Source organism: Caretta caretta, chromosome 9 (genome assembly GCF_965140235.1).
Source record: "Caretta caretta isolate rCarCar2 chromosome 9, rCarCar1.hap1, whole genome shotgun sequence".
Lineage (NCBI taxonomy): Eukaryota > Metazoa > Chordata > Testudines > Cheloniidae > Caretta > Caretta caretta.
Window position 1 is genome coordinate 36,774,832 of NC_134214.1, and position 16,419 is coordinate 36,791,250.

Genomic DNA, 16,419 nt, shown 5'->3' on the forward strand with positions numbered 1-16,419 from the left:
TGTCTCTGTCCTGGCACAGTCAGCCTTGGTACTAGAGTGAGAATTAGCTTGGATACTTACTACAGTTTGTACCACAGCACCAACTATGAGATATTTCCTGGCACCCTCTCATGATGCTGTACCATTGATGTCTCATGATGCCTTTAGGGTACAGACCGCCATATCTACTTCATTATGGCCAATATTGTCGTCTTTATGATGCACTGGAGATCAACCAAGTCACCTCCTGGCCCCATCTGATTTTGCACCCCAAATGCCTTGTGACTATTCAGATGATTCCCTGCAGTGTGGTTTGGAGTCCTTCAGTAGTTTGCTGTTCCATCCTCAGTGCAAAAGGTCTAGCAAATCTTCCAGACTGCCTCCAGAAAGAAAGCATTGGTCCCAGGACAGGTCATCAGCAGGGGACAGTTGACTGGCCTAGTTCTTACTGGTCTCCCCTGCCTTATACTTTACCTCAGTGGCCATTTTGGATTCCCTGGGGTGTTTCCCATTCCCCTAGGTCTCCAACATCTATGCAGTTTAGGAGAAGGTCACCAGAGCGTACGATGATAGAGTTTCCAGAGCTGCCTTGCAAGTATGATCAGGCACTGTTACCCCAGACCAGCCAGTGCTGCAGGAGAAATCATTGCACAAGGAACTGATTTTTATCACAGGAGGATCCATTTGCTCCTGTTAACCTTTTTTCTTCCTCACATGTTGACTCCATGATTCTGGATACTTCTTCTCCAATTCCAGATTATTTGAAGTTTCATCAGAAGCTTCTGAGAAGAATGGCTGTGGCTTTGGGCATACAAGTTCAGTTTGAACAAGAAGACACAACCTTTTTGACATTCTCCAGGCTTGTGCTCCAGGGAAGGTAGCCCTCCCTATTAATGAGGCTGTTCTAGGGCCGTCAAAAAACTTAAGGCATTCATCAGCCTCTTTAGCTCTAACAGCCAACTGCCTGGACAAACACTATCATGTCCCTTTGCAAACTGGGATGCAATGTGTAAATTTACTGAGAAACTGGTTACCAGAGGAGACAAAGGAAGAATTTAAGGTTTTCCTCGCAGAAGGTTGTACGGTAGCCAAGACATCAGTCCAGTCTATGCTTGATGCAGCTGCTCGGGTGATGGCCTGTGCAATAACAATGAGGAGAGCTTCCTGGTTATGGAACTAAGGAATAGCTACAGACATGCAAAAATTGGTATGCAGGGCTTGTTGGGCTTTCATTTTATGGTCGGTAGTGCTTTTTGGATAAAACCGATGAGACCTTACATTCTTTTGAGTCAAGCTACGCTTCGCTCATTAGAGATCTGTTGCAGTCCCTAACAGGTGACAATACAGACCTCAACAACCCCAATACCAGCAGCAATATTACAGGCAGTCTTTCAACACATCAAGGCAACCAAATTCTTCAAAAAGAAACATAAATCACTGACTCCAGCACCACACAAGCAGCTCATGCTCAATCAGTTGTAGGGAAAAGCCCGAAGTCTGGGCAGCTACTGGTGGGCCGCGGTGCAGCCACCGGTCTCCCTATGGGCAGCACTCAGGCTCCCAGTGGGGAGCTGGTAGCTTTGTGGGCGCAGCCCGGCTTGGAGCGGGGAGCCCAGGGGAAAGCTGGCTCAATACAGTCATTTGCATGCATTCTTCCTTTTTTCTCAGTGCTTGGGAATTTGTAATGACAAACACGAAAGTTTATGCCCAGATAAATTTGTTAGTCTCTAAGTTGCCACAAGGACTCCTCGTTGTTTTTGCTGATGCAAACTAACACAGCTATCACTCAGTAATCAGTTCTAAGCACTGTAAGAACGAATATCCTTTTCAGTTTCTGCCCATCCCTTTTCAGGGCCCCATCTCACAAATCAATACTCCTTACGAAGTTCGGATTCTGCTTACACTAGGGGCCACAGAATAAGTTCCCCTTCAACCTCAGGGAAAGGGATTTTATACACAATTCTTTCTGATTTTCAAGTCCAAGAGGGTTTGAGACTCATTCTAGATCTTTGAAATCTCAGCAAGTATGTGAGATTTTTGCAAGATCTCCCTAGCATCAGTTATACCTTCCCTAGATTGCAATGACTGGTTTGCTTTACTCAATCTGCAGGATGCTTACTTCCATGTGGTGGTCACGCCAAATCACAGGAAGTTTCTAAGACTTGTGATAGTGGGACAGCGTTATCGGTACACAGTACTTCCCTTCAGCCTATCATTAGCCCTGCCACTATTCCCAAGTGCCTGGTCATTTTGGCAGCCTGTCTGGAGGAAAGGAATTCATGTTTTCCCTTATCTGGACAAATGGTTCATTCAGGGCAGATCTGAACATCAGGTTCTCCACCACATCAGGTTTATCCTTTGTCTTTTCAACTGTCTAGAAGTGTACATTTTTCCCAACACACAATCAAGTTCTTTAGAAGTCCTATGATTCTGACTGCTTTTCTCCCTCAGAAGAGATAGATTTCAGACAATTCATAGTTGTGCATGTCTCTCAAGTCACACTCTATTACCACAGTCTGAGCCTGACTGAGGTTACTAGGCCACATGGCCTCACGTACTTATGTGACCCAACTTGTCAGGCTGTGCGTGCACATCTTCCACAGATGACTAAAGTCAGTCTACTGAACAGACATCCCTTAGACAAGTTGGTACATGTACTTCCTTCTGTCCTAGTGTCTTTAGAATGGTGGATGGATTAAAAAAAAGTATGCGGGGGGGAGGTATTATTTTCTTGTCGTCTTCCATCCAAGACTCTCATTATCAGTATGTCTGATAGGATGGGATGCTTACATAGGTTTGTTAGCCAAGCATTATGGACAGAAGACAAATCGACCCCTCATATCTAATATCCTCAAATTTTGGCCAGTTCTCAAGGCTTGCTGTGCTGTTCTCCCTCATGTCAAGATATTGTAGGTCCAGATTATGACGGGTTGCCCCCCTTTGGATGCCACCTGATGTGCTGAGATACCACTGAGCCTGCCTGTTGTGCCAACCTGGGCACCCTTTTTACCTGTCTTGCCGAGCCAAACTATTAAGCTTCCTCCAGCACACACACAGGCAAGGCCACACCAAACTGCAGAACAAAGCAGATACTGAGATTAGTTCTGGGAAGGTTCATTTTAAGGGATTTGCCCCAGCACTCAGGTGTCCACCTCCCTTGGAGTGCAGACCCAAAGATATATTTTGAAATCCGCCTCCTCCCTCAGTGTGGGGGAAGGTATGCACAATTATGAATTGTACACACGGGGTTATGTTATAAACAAGCAATAAGTTTATTAACTACAAAAGTGAACTTTAAGTGAACATAAGAGATAACAAATCAGAAAAAAGCAGATTACCGAGCAAGTAATCCTAGGTACGTAGGCTAAGATCAGTATACTTAAGAAACAGGTTACAAAATGTAATTTCTTACCCTAAATGGTGTTTTAGACAGGTTGAAAAGTTTGTGGTTCAGCATTCCAGTTATATTTCTTTTCAGACTGGACCCCTGTTTCAGTCTGGAGACCCCCCTCCTCCCCGGCCTTCCCTTCAGGTAGCTTTAACAGTCTTTCTTCTTGGGCAGACAGGCCATGGAGAGGAGGAGTCCCATTTGCCTTCCTCCCCACTCTTAAAGAGGATTTACATAAGGCAGGAATCCTTTGTTTCCCAAACTTGATCCCCCTTCCTTTACCTGGGATGTCTTGTAACTTTCCACTGTAATGTTTAGTATCAGGTGACAAGACTACCTGACCTAATAGTGTCACAGTTACATCCCCAGACACCTCCAAGAAGGGAAAGAGATTAGTATCTTCATGGTTTTGTTGTTCCTTCCTGATGGCTCTTCAAATTTGATGGCCTGTCTGGTGGGTGTCTTCTCAATACACACCCAGTAATAATGGTTACATAGTCCATATTCCTAACTTTAGATACAGAAATAATAAATGCATACAAATTGGATAATCATTTTCAGTAAATTATAACCTTTCCAATGATACTTTACAAGATCCATCTTGCATAAAATACATCTCAAATGTCCTATCTATATCATAAGCATATTTCCATAAGGAATATGGAGTGCAAGTCCCACAGATACTGATTGATAATACAACCATTATGTACTACCCAAACAGATGAGGAGGTGCATGGTCCAATAAATTTGGTCAAGAAGTAATGAAACTCTGGGAACTTGCATCAAGAAGGGCATTACTACTTTTAATTTCAGTTTACTGCTAAGCTCCCAATACCTTTTGGCCAGTCATCTCAGGATTTTCTCAAAATCTCAACTGGTCTCTGAAGAACCATCTTTTTCAAGTTTGGAGTATTCCATCAGTCAGCCAATTTCAACAAAAGAAATGCCATCAATTCTGTTCTTCATGGGGGCAGAGTCTCATATATGCATTTCTCTCCTTTCATCACATATGTGAGGCTCAAATTGCAGCAAGATCATGCCAAGATAATTCTTCTAGCTCCAGCATGGTCGAGACAGTGTTAATTCTTGGATCTTCAAGCCAGGGCTCTCAACTCCATACGCAGCTCCCTGCTGAGAGCCCAGCTCCCCCCACCCAGCTAGGCTCCACACCCAAAGTCCGGGCAGCTCCTGGTGGGGCTGCGGTGCAGCTGCTGGGCTCCCTGTGGGCAGTACCCAGGCTCCCAGTGCGGAACTGGTAGCTAGATGGGCGCAGCCCGGCTCGGAGTGGAGAGCCCAGGGGTAGCGGGGCTCTAGCTGGAGCCGCCCATCCTCCCCAGGGTGACAGCTCAGCTTTTTTCTCAATATCACGGCTCCATGCTGGAGCCATGAAATTGACAAGAATGACAGCCAACAACCGATATAAGTAATGCATGGACACTGCATCGCCCTAACTAAACCGACATAAGCTCTACACCCGTCATGGAGATGAAGTTATTATGTCTGTGTAGTAGGGCACTCACATTGGCGGGAACAAGGCTGTAGTGTGTACACTGACCTAATTAGGTTGACATACACTGCTATATGTCAACCTAACTCTGTAGTGTAGACCACGCCTAACTAATACTTAACTAGTTCTTTCCCTATTTTAGCCTCAGATTTTCCCCATTTACATTGGTGGTCACTGCAAGAGTTGTCCAATCACTGCTAACCTATTCTGGTGAAAACTGAAACAAAAAGGCATGTAACACTTTGGTCTTTGCTGCATTTTCTGTTACTCTGTCCCTCCTCATTGAGCAATGGGCCTACCCTGTCATTGGTCTTGATCTTCTTGTTTCTGATGTATTTTTAAAATGTTTTCTTGTTAGCCTGTATATTGCTAGCTAGTTTAATCTTTTTTTGTGCTTTGACCTTTCTAAGTTTGTCCCTACATGCTTGTGTTTTATATATTCATTGTTCATAATTTGACCTAGTTTTCACTTTTTGTATGACTCGATTTTGAGTTTCAGGTCATTGAAGATCTCCAGGGTAAGCCAGGGTGGTCTCTTATCATGCTTCCTGTCTCTCCTATATACTGGGATAGTTTGCTCTGGTGCCCTTAGTCATGTCTCTTTAATAAAATTGCCAACTCTCCTGAACTCTTTTTTTTTTTTTGCCTTAGACTTGCTTCTCACAGCATCTTACCTACCAATTCTCTGAGTTTGCTGAAGTCTGTCTGCTTGAAGTCCATTGTCTTTATTGTGCTGTTTTCCCTTCTGCCATTCCTTAGAATCATGAGCTCATCATTTCATAACTTAGACCCAAGCTGCCTCCCACCATCAAATTCTCAACCACTTCCTCCCTATTTGTCCGAATCACTCTAGAACAGCCTCTCCCCTAGTTGCTTTGTTCACCTTCTGAAATAAAAAGTTGTTTCCAGTGGATTCCAAGAACTTGTTCAGTTTGCATTCCAGTTTGGGGAAGACCTGTTTTGGGGTGGGGGTTTCTTTCTTTCTCTCTCTCTCTCTCTTTCTTTCTTGCTAGCTGATGGTTTCTAGACTTTTAAAAGAGATTGTGTAATTCTTTCCCTGGGTAAAGGATGCATTGCCACCTTGGAATCTTAATATTGTATAGGCCGCTTTAATGGGCCTTCCATTTGAACCTGTAGGCCACCTGTTCTTTCTGTCGGCTATGTCAGAAGACATCTTTTCTCATAGTCATTACGTTAGCCAGAAGAGTGGGTGAGCTTCAGGCTGTCATGGCAGGACTCCCATATATACTATGTTTTCAAAGATAATGTAGCTTTGTGGCCACAGCCGAAGTTCCTGACTGAACTGGTATCTGCCTTTCATCTGAGCCAGACAATATACTGACTGGTTTTCTTCCTTCAAAACCACACTTACACAAAGATGACGAATATATACGTACTTTGGAAGTAAGGTGAGCATTAATCTTTTAACTGGACAGGACTAAATCTTTCAGGTTGACTCCTTGACTGTGTATTTCTTATGTTGATAGAATGAAAGGTCACATCACAGACAATTTCTAGATGGAATATTTCCTGTATTATGGTAGTTTATGGATAGCGAACACACCACTTTCACAGAGACCGTCTGCTCATTCAATCAAAACAAACTACTTCAGTGGCTTTTCTGAAGGACACATCCATGTTGGATGTTTGTAGAACTGCCAGTTGGCCCTCAGTGCATACCTTCACTCATCATTACACCATCGTGACTGCTCTGAGATCTCATGCAAATTTTGGGAAGGCTGTGTTGTGGTCACTATTAAAGTCACTCTGAGCCCTACCTTCTAACAGTACTGCTTTTTGAGTTACATCTGTGTAATACACATGTGCAGCCACTTGAAGAAACAAAAACTATTACTTACCTGTTTTGTCACTGTTTTTGAAGATGTTGCATGTGTGTATTCCACTAAACCCTTCCTTCCCTGTGCATTGGAGTCCTGTTTCATATTTCTGGCGTGAAGGAACTAAGGGGGATGGGGGAAGCGCTGCCCTTTTACAGACTCAGGAGAAGCCATGAGTATGTGCAGGGTGCATGCAATGCCCTGACGGGTACTTCTGCAAAATACTCTTTGGCTCCAGCATGCTGGGTGTGCTGGGAGTGCAATACCTGTGTGCAACAACATCTTGAAGAATAACAGTACAGGTAAGTAACCATTTTTGCCTAGCTCACTAAAGTTTTGAAGTTAAATTGTTTGTGAAATATGTTGAGACGCTTGTATATGTGTATGCATATGTGAGTGCAGTGTGTTAGTACTTATTATTTATACACTTCATGTATGAACTAAGATCTGTCTAACCCCTATCCCACAATACACAGTGGTAGCATTTAAAAAGCATCTTAAAATATTCTGTAATTTTGAGAGAGTGTAATAGAACATATCACTGGGACTGGTAGTCTCTCAGGTACGTTTTAACTGCAATCACTGTACTTCTCTCATGCCAGACATTGCAAATATTACAGACATTCTAACCCTTTCCTAACAGTGGATGTGGACAAGGCTGCAAACGTCTTAAACACAGCAGTATGCTCTTATGATTACACTACATATATGTTGTTGCATACACTACAGTGGACTTGGGTGTCTGCAGATGCAAGCAAAATGCCAAGGTATCCATGATTTAACATGTCTACCTTGGATGGAGTATTCTTAAGGTGGCAGAGACACAATAGCAGGTTACAGGTGTTTTAGAGCACCTTAACTAGGGCCTCACATACTCCGTGGCACAAGGGGACCAAGTTCTGTGGCAACACCTAAATTCCAATGGGATACTAAATTATTCTCTTACTGTGCGGTCCTCTTATTCCCATCACCCTTTGCACTACATAAACAAGTACAATATGGCTCTTAATTGAAAATACTCATTGATGCAAAGTTCATACAGTTATTTTCATCAGAGATTATATTTGAGTTTTGGCCTCTTGTTTTCTCTGCTAGCAGCACAGCAGAACCAATTCTTGTCTCCATGAGAGGATGTATCTTGCAGCATTCTCTAGTGAACAACTGAAAAAGAAGGTTCTTTCTATCCTTAGCCAGAGGGAAGGCTGCCATGATGTTCAGGGTTTTTGAGTGGAGAGAGTAAAATGAGAAAAGAGGATATTAGAAGCTAGAAGAATCCTATTCGAAAGCAGGAAATATTGAATTTGTGTATGGGAGAAGAGGTGCCCAGAAATAATATCTGTAGGGGGAGAGAGACTGGAAGCAAGCAAGGACAGAAATAAGAAATTGGTAGAAAATGCACAAAATCCAAAAGGGGCAGAGAACAAAGTGAATAGGTTGATTAATATTTTTCTTTTGGCTAATTATCTTCAGCAGTTTAACTGGTTTGGAAAATAAACTTGTAAATAAAATTCTGTCCCTTTCCTTACTATGTTGCAATTCCCACTGTAATTGAAACATTGCCTTAATTGAAACAGTCTCCTGACAAGCAAAGGAAATAAAAACCAACTACGCTGTCAGAATTTTTTTCTTTGACACAAACTCTAAATTATGTGCAATTTAATAAGAAAACACCATATATAACCCATAGCTCCAAAGTTAATTTGGCAAAATCGGAGTAATTTTAAATAAAAGAATCTTCAATCTGACAGTAGCCAAAAAAAGTTTTGCAAAGTTCAGTACTGTTTGAAAAGCAGAGAAGTTTACTACATTAAATTTTAAACAGTAAATAGCAATTGACAACACAGTAACACATACATAGCAATCAATGCATGTGTAAGTACTTTCTTACATGTCTGTCTTCTTGAGGCCACGTTTCATTAAAAACCACACTTGAAAATGTTACAAACCAAGAAACTTAATTCCACTGTGGGTGAAATTAAATTTTGTGCATGTTAATGTTATTGAAATTAATAATTTTGACTTTTGCTTAAGGTATTTCATCTTCTCTTTTAGTTGCTGCCAAACAAGGGGAATCAGACCCAGAAAGAAAAGAAACAAGGCAGAAAGTAGATGACGACAGAAAACATGAGATAGAAGCTGCTATAGTGCGGATAATGAAATCTAGAAAGAAGATGCAGCACAATGTGCTAGTAGCAGAGGTAACATCACATGTAGTATTGAGATGGTTAAGAGGTTAGGAAGAGGGCACATCTTAGATTTCTCTGTCAATTGTTACTCTTCTATTGTAGCAAAGTTACAAGTCCTTGTCAGCTGTTAGATTTTTAAACTGATTCTAGAGAGACTTTATATTTTTATCTCATATCTCTGGAAGCATAGATATATTTAATTCCTTTAGTTCCTATTATGTCAACCAGTTGCTTATAGTACAGTGGTTTATAACAAAAAACAGTAAGTTGACTGCAAAAGATTGATATCCTGTATTGAACTTGTAAATTGCTAAACACGGGGTCTTATGAGCTGCCAAGGGGAGTGAGTTTCAAAGAGTGAACCTTTTGTAGGGAGAGTCCTGACACTCATAGTTACTAAATTTGAAGGCTGTACAGAAAACAAATGTCTTCCAGCCAGTTCTAACTGCCATGATTGGTGTAGGTTGAGAGGCTTCATGATGAACACTCAGTTGCACCAAGAAGTGAGAGAGCTGACGATGAGGAAACTTCAGCACAGAGTTCATGCCAACCATTCTTCTTGACATAAATTGATTGGCTGCTGGTGTGAGGAAGGATGTTTTTCCCCATATGTATAACTGCTTAATGGCCTTCCCTGGTGCATTATTAGGTTTTTGTCTTTCTCTGAAATATCAGCTATTGACAAGAATGGAGGTCCAATATTGAATGTGATGGACCACTGGTACAGAACTAAAAAACAAATTAATTTTTATATGGATTAATCTAATTTCTATTACAAACTCAAAATTTTTCACTTGATTAGTACCTGAAGTGTGGAGCTGGCCATGTAAACTTTAAAGGTTACACACAACCTGTTTTTAACATGTTTATGATTATTTTTAGTGTGCATTTGTGTTGTGCAGCCTTACGCATTATCATCTGCAATACAGCATTAATTGTTCTTGTTTTTATGTCCTAGGTAACTCAGCAGCTGAAAGCCCGATTCTTACCAAGTCCAGTTGTTATTAAAAAACGTATTGAAGGACTTATTGAGAGAGAATATTTGGCACGAACACCTGAGGATCGCAAAGTATACACTTACGTAGCATAAAATGCATTCAGCAAATTTGATTTATTCTTGGACTATACTCTTCGCATGAACTGGGAAGTTCTTTTAAATCATTAATATTAAAGACGACCATCTCTTCTATTAAATTACAATACATGTTCTAGACCATGCAGATCAAGCCTTTACTCATTTTGAGAGTTTTCAACATCAATTGATTGAGCTTCAGGCTTTTCAACGTTATCCCTGTAGAGATCATTCTTATAATTCCTCGGGAAAATGTGAACGTGCTGCGTTTGTTTTCAAAACTGTATGAAAACAGAAAAAATAAAAACAAATTTAGAAAATACAGCTCATTAAAAATAAAATTGTTGGAATTTCATTTCCCCAAATCTTCAGTGTTGATGTAAATGTGTTTCTGTAGTGTTGCTTAGCACTTTGCGCATTGTATAAGTTGGGTTTAAAAACAACACAACTGGTAAGACAGAATTCCCGGTTATATTGCTCTGCTTCAGACATTTCTTTAACTAGCCATGTTTAATTTAAATATTTGGTAAATTTATAAAGACCCAAGAATACAATTTTAGCATGCTTCACTCTTCCACTCTTCATTATTGTTCTGGCAATATGATCAGGAACCTTTTTGGGCTCAGTAAAGACCGTAATAATTTTGGCTTTCCCTTCTGTAATTTGAGTTCTTCCAAATTAAATTCTATATTGATTAGGTTTGTTCTGGTTTCTTTATAGGAAAAAGGAAAAGGTTTTAGTGTGTATAAACTGTATAATAATTTTTGCTGTTGTACTCACTGCTGATAGTGGATTGTACAGGGCGATGTTTTTATTTCACTTAATGTAGACACAATAAATTTAAAATAAATGGATTTAGTGTACACAAACCACTAATTCAGTTGTTTTAGAGCACAGGGAGTACAATTTGTTGAACTAAATACTGCCCCTTGAAGAAACACACCAAGACTACACCTTGTTTATTAATGTCATGACCGACCAGAAGGTTTTCCACCTTAAGTACGTATTTCAGGAGATTAAAGTGAAGCCATTGTGCACTATTAATTGTTTTAAAATGCAATCTGAAAATGCAATAAATATTCTTACTTTAATCTTAATGAAATCTTCAGTTCTTACAGTAAAACTTCTTTCAAATATTGTCAATGTGGTTCAAACCGTGGATTTCAAAATTGTGATTCATGGGCATCGTTTTTCTTTGATAAGTCCGTTTCACTGCCTGCGGATGTGTATTGTACTAAAGATTCTTCTGATTAAGATATAGTTTTGACCTTACAAACAATGTACTCTATTCAGCTTCTCTTCCATAACTATGGTTTTCTCCATTTTTCATCAAAGTACTGTACTTTTATTCTCGGTTCTCCTAAATTGTGCTTTTTCACCTGAGATTTAAAAAGATAATTGGGAAAGGCTGCTTATAATATAGACACCAATTTGGAGTAAAAAAACCTGGTTGATGATCATGAAGCATTAAGGTACTGCTGATGCATTTGTTAACTGTATCTGACAAAGGTTTCTGTTCAAATATATGGTAAAGTATATCATCGTAATTTCAGTATGGATAAAGATGCCACATAGCTGTTTCCATAGCATTTTGGGCAATGTTTTTACTCTGGTCTGCATATGTGTAGATTGATTTTACTTTTGTTTCACTGTCCGCATTTGACAGCTAAGAAAATATATTTCTATCTCAAACATTTTATCTTGAATATTTTGTAATTTATGCAACATGCTTCAAAGTCCAAATAAAAGAGTGTCTTTCATTTTATCCCCAAAAGTTCCAAAAATTTTGACTAGACCAGTTCTGAGTGATCAGAGGGAAAGAAAACTCCCAGGCTTCAACATTTGCTTTGTATTTCACTAACTTCTGTTTCAACATTGATATTTGGCAAGCAGCCAGGCTGGAAGGTCTCTGTGGTGTCAGTTATTAAATACCTGTGTGTATATGAATAATATATTTTAAGTGACAAAGGTATTTATTTTCAATAATGCTATGGATAGGTAGCACCCTTCCATGATTGGTTTCCAAGTACAGTACACCTACTAAATGAGATAACAGAATTATTTCAGAGTACCTCTATGGACTGTTGTGTCCTAAGACATTTAAAATTTTCCCCAAATATGTGCTTTGTCTCATGTTTTCTGATGCGTACCTTTTACAAATTTTCCATAAAGGGGTTTCTTTTCAGATACAGGAAAAAATTGTTTGTTTTGTTAAAAGGCGTTGATGTGGTAAAGTATCAAAAACCTAGACATCCAAATTTAACACTATATAATCTGTGTTTTTGAAAAGAAGGGGGGATGGAAAAGTGAAATTCTAATTCCATTGAAGTCAATGGAAGTTTTAGGATTTATTTCAATGGGGATAGATGTTAATGTTGCATGTGTTCTAGCTCTAGGCTGTCTCACATTTAATGTTATGTGTAAATAATTGTGTGTAGTTGTGTAGCTAATGTTTTTTAACCTACATAAGCATAGTATGTGAAAGGATAGCAGGGTAATTTAAACCTCCTTAAGTAACAAGGAATGGAATTTTTTACAATTTAAAATGACTAGAATTTTAAAGAGACAAGATGGGTGGGATAATACTTTTTATTGGACCAACCTGTGTTGGTGACAGAGACAAGACTTCAAGCTACACGGAACTCTTCAGATCTGGGCAGCTCTGTGTAGCTCGAAAGCTTCTCTCCGCCAGCAACACAAGTTGGTTCAATAAAAGACATCACCCATCTTGTCTTTCTAATATCCTGGGACCAACATGTCTACAACAATACTGCAAACAACAGAATTTTAAAGACATTAATGATTTTAAAATTTGCTTGTGTGATCCTTTGAAAAATCTTACCCATAAACATTAAATGTGAGGTAATGAAGCAGAAGATATCTTTATGTATCTAGATGAGGATATTCAAACTGAAGTCAGACTTAGAGAACAGCAGAAAATTGCTACAGCTCCTTTTAAGGTGAGTTTAGTACTATGTTTTTAGAATGTATACATGTGAATTTAAAATGTCTTGTGCAAACTGTGGAAATGTCCTGCTGTTCCTTATCTGATTTCACTTCTGATCTTCTTTTCTTAATGAGTTAGGCTCTTCCTACGAATCAGATGTCAAGAATTATAACATTCATAAACCAGTCGGAGAACACTTCAATCTCTCTGGTCACGCAATCACAGACATGAAGGTCGCTATCTTAAAACAAAAAAACTTCAAATCCAGACTCCAGCGAGAAACTGCTGAATTGGAATTCATTTGCAAATTGGATACTATTAATTTAGGCTTAAATAGAGACTGGGAGTGCCTAAGTCATTATGCAAGGTAGCCTATTTCCCCTTGTTTTTTCCTACCCCCCCCCCCGACGTTCTGGTTAAACTTGGATTTAAACTTGGAGAGTGGTCAGTTTGGATGAGCTATTGCCAGCAGGAGAGTGAGTTTGTGTGTGTGTGTGGGGGGGGGTGGAGGGTGAGAAAACCTGGATTTGTGCTGGAAATGGCCCAACTTGATGATCACTTTAGATAAGCTATTACCAGCAGGACAGTGGGGTGGGAGGAGGTATTGTTTCATGATCTCTGTGTGTATATAAAGTCTGCTGCAGTATCCACGGTATGCATCCGATGAAGTGAGCTGTAGCTCACGAAAGCTCATGCTCAAATAAATTGGTTAGTCTCTAAGGTGCCACAAGTACTCCTTTTCTTTTTGCTCTTCCTACTGAAATTTATGAAAATGGCATATATAGTTTACACAGCTGTTTGTATTGATGGAGAATATGAACATTATCAAGCATTTTTAAATACTGCTATGTGTAATTCCTTTATTAAATTTATTTTTTTTATATTCATCTAAGACAGTGAAGTGAAAAATTAAAAAAATACCCTGCAGTTTTTCTTGTAAGATCTCAGGGCAGAATTTCAAACCAGTGGTGCCTAAAATTACTCCTAAATCCATATTTGCCAATGGTGCCTAAAATTAGACTTCTAAATCCATTTTTAGGTCTCTAAACACACATGGCCAGACTTCAAGATGTGCTGAGCATTCCTACGCAAATTGTAAAGTAATAGTTAAGGCTGCATGACTGCAACTTCAACAACACATGATAAAAAGTCATTGCATCAATAACCACCCCATCTACACTTATCGGTTTCACTTCTCAACTTCAACTACCTCCCTTCCCCATCCACATCGCCACTCTGAGTTTTCTTTTATGAGCTTCCTTGTAAATTCAAAATTTATACCATAGTGTTAGCAGCAGCATGGTTTAGTGCAGTGGTCCCCAAACTTTTTATTGCATGCCCCCCTTTATTTCTATCTGTTCCCTCCCCCTTCCCCCTGGGCTGGAAGCAGGGCTGCGCCTCCAGGGAGGGGCACGGAGTAAGGGGGCCACAGCTGGGGCTGGGAGCAGAACCAAGGCCAGGAGCGGAGCTGGGTGGCGCTCCCTCCTCATCCCATGTGGACTGGCCCGGGCCCCAGCCACCCCCCCCCCCCCAATGTTCCTTTGCACCTCTTAGGGGAGGCATTCCCTACACTTTGTAGACATCTGGCTCAGTGGTTACAGTACAGGATTGGGAGTTAGGAGGCTTTGGTTTATGAGCAGCTATGATTCCCATTTGCTGTGTGCCTCAGATAATCCAATCTAAAAAATTCCCCCATGCCTACAAAAGTATGTGAGGAGGTTAAGCTTAATATTTATAAAGCAGATTCAGAGTCTTGGATGGGTAAGTGCGTAAGTTAAATGGTGATAGTTATTTTTTTTCCCTAGACTTTTTGCAGTCACACAAGTCATTACAGGAATCTTGAACTTTCCTTTTCCTTTGTAAAAGTGAATTCAGTGCTGGGGAAAACCTGCTCAGATAGCCCCGAAGCCTTTCACATAAATCCCTCTCCCACTCAGTTCTAGTGTATACTGGGATGTTATAATATTATTAGGAAATCAGCAACTGCAAGATACCAGTGTTGTGGACCTGCAGAACAAAAGGGATAATAAACTAAGTGCACCCATTGACTGAAATGCCCTTTATCCATGGATTGAATCAGCTATTACTGTAGTTTTCTGATGCCCTATATAAAATATATATATATATATATATTTTTTACTATTGCATTGTTCATGTTGTCTCCTTAAGTGGAGAGTTCCTTAATTCTTCAGGAGAAACTTGAGTCGTTCTGCAGCCTTTATTGAGGAAGGCTTGCACAAAGAGAGGAATCCTTTCTTGTGGTCCAAAGTAGCCACAACTTGGACTTTTCTTTGATCTCCAGTTGTAGTGCATGGCACACATGAGGACCTGCCCCCATAAGTGACTGGTTCCTGATAAATTCATCCTGGGCTCCAGCAACTGCAATGTTCCTGATAAATCAGGTTACAGGAGAGGTTGCCTGTATTTTGGAAGTTACTGGAGTAAGAATTCAGACTAGTGTTGATCCCTTGAAGCTAGTAACATTTAATGCCACTAGTGAGATAAAATTTTGCAGGTCCATTTCTGGTAACAAAGTAGTACCGTATACCTGAACTTGCTGCAGTGGTATTTTTATTGTTGATGCTTTATTACATATTGGATAACTTACATTCATCACAACCATCCACCATGCAAAAAGCTCTTTTTATTACAAGCACAGCAAATGTTGAGACACTCTCCAATCACATTACCTTTCCATTCAAAGCATAGCCCCAAACAATTAATTACCTGGTTTAATTCACCTACGCATTAATTTACACTCTAGCTTGAAGAGTCCTTAAAAGAAGGTGGCAAAGGGCACTTCCAAAGTTGAAAAAATGAAATTAAAACAACCAATAAACTTTGGTCCAGCTAGCTGTCTTGCAGTAAGCTGTACACACTCATATTAGATTGTAGGTATGTGGCATTTAAGTGGTATTTACAAGTGACACCATTTTTGCAATGGAGTAATAGAATAATCATTGTATCGACTGCCCATGGAGAATCCTACAGCAGGGGTCAGTAGAAAATTGCATTTTGGGATACCAAGTAAAACAACCAGTACACAACTCTGTGGTTTAACACAGCATCGATTATCCTCTTTGCTTGGTGTTGCTGTACCATCATGTGCAAATGGTTTTATTTAGGGCTCTCTTCCCTTGACAAGTTGATTTACCACTTTGATAGAAAATTTGGAGATGCCCATGTTAGCATCAAGAGGTTTTGACTCTGCTCCAGAACTGAGTTACCAAAAAGTTCATATCCAGTAATCCTTAGGCAGATGGTCTCATTATCTACCCTGCTCTCTGCTTTTTCCTGCTGCTCCCTATCCCCTTCCTATTTTGTTACTTCTGAACTTCACACTTTTCCAAGGGCTACTACATTAAAGCCCATTAAGGACTTCATAGTGGTGCACTCTCCATTTCTCAACCCCAGTTCACCACTTGCCACATTTGTCACTTCCCCCTTCTTTCACCTGTTCCCCACTTCTTTTGACTTTTGTCTCCTGAGCTACATGCACAGA

The 16,419-nt window shown here is 40.0% G+C and overlaps 1 protein-coding gene across 1 annotated transcript in view; it reads left to right on the plus strand.

Moving 5' to 3' along the window:
• Nucleotides 1–11,061, plus strand: part of CUL3 (cullin 3) — a 101,947-nt gene extending 90,886 nt beyond the window's left edge. The window contains exons 15-16 of the mRNA XM_048863011.2: nucleotides 8,765–8,910; nucleotides 9,857–11,061. Coding sequence (XP_048718968.1) covers nucleotides 8,765–8,910; nucleotides 9,857–9,988 — 278 coding nt within the window. The 3' untranslated portion in view covers nucleotides 9,989–11,061. The remainder of the gene's footprint in view (nucleotides 1–8,764; nucleotides 8,911–9,856) is intronic.
• Nucleotides 11,062–16,419: the final 5,358 nt, after the last annotated feature.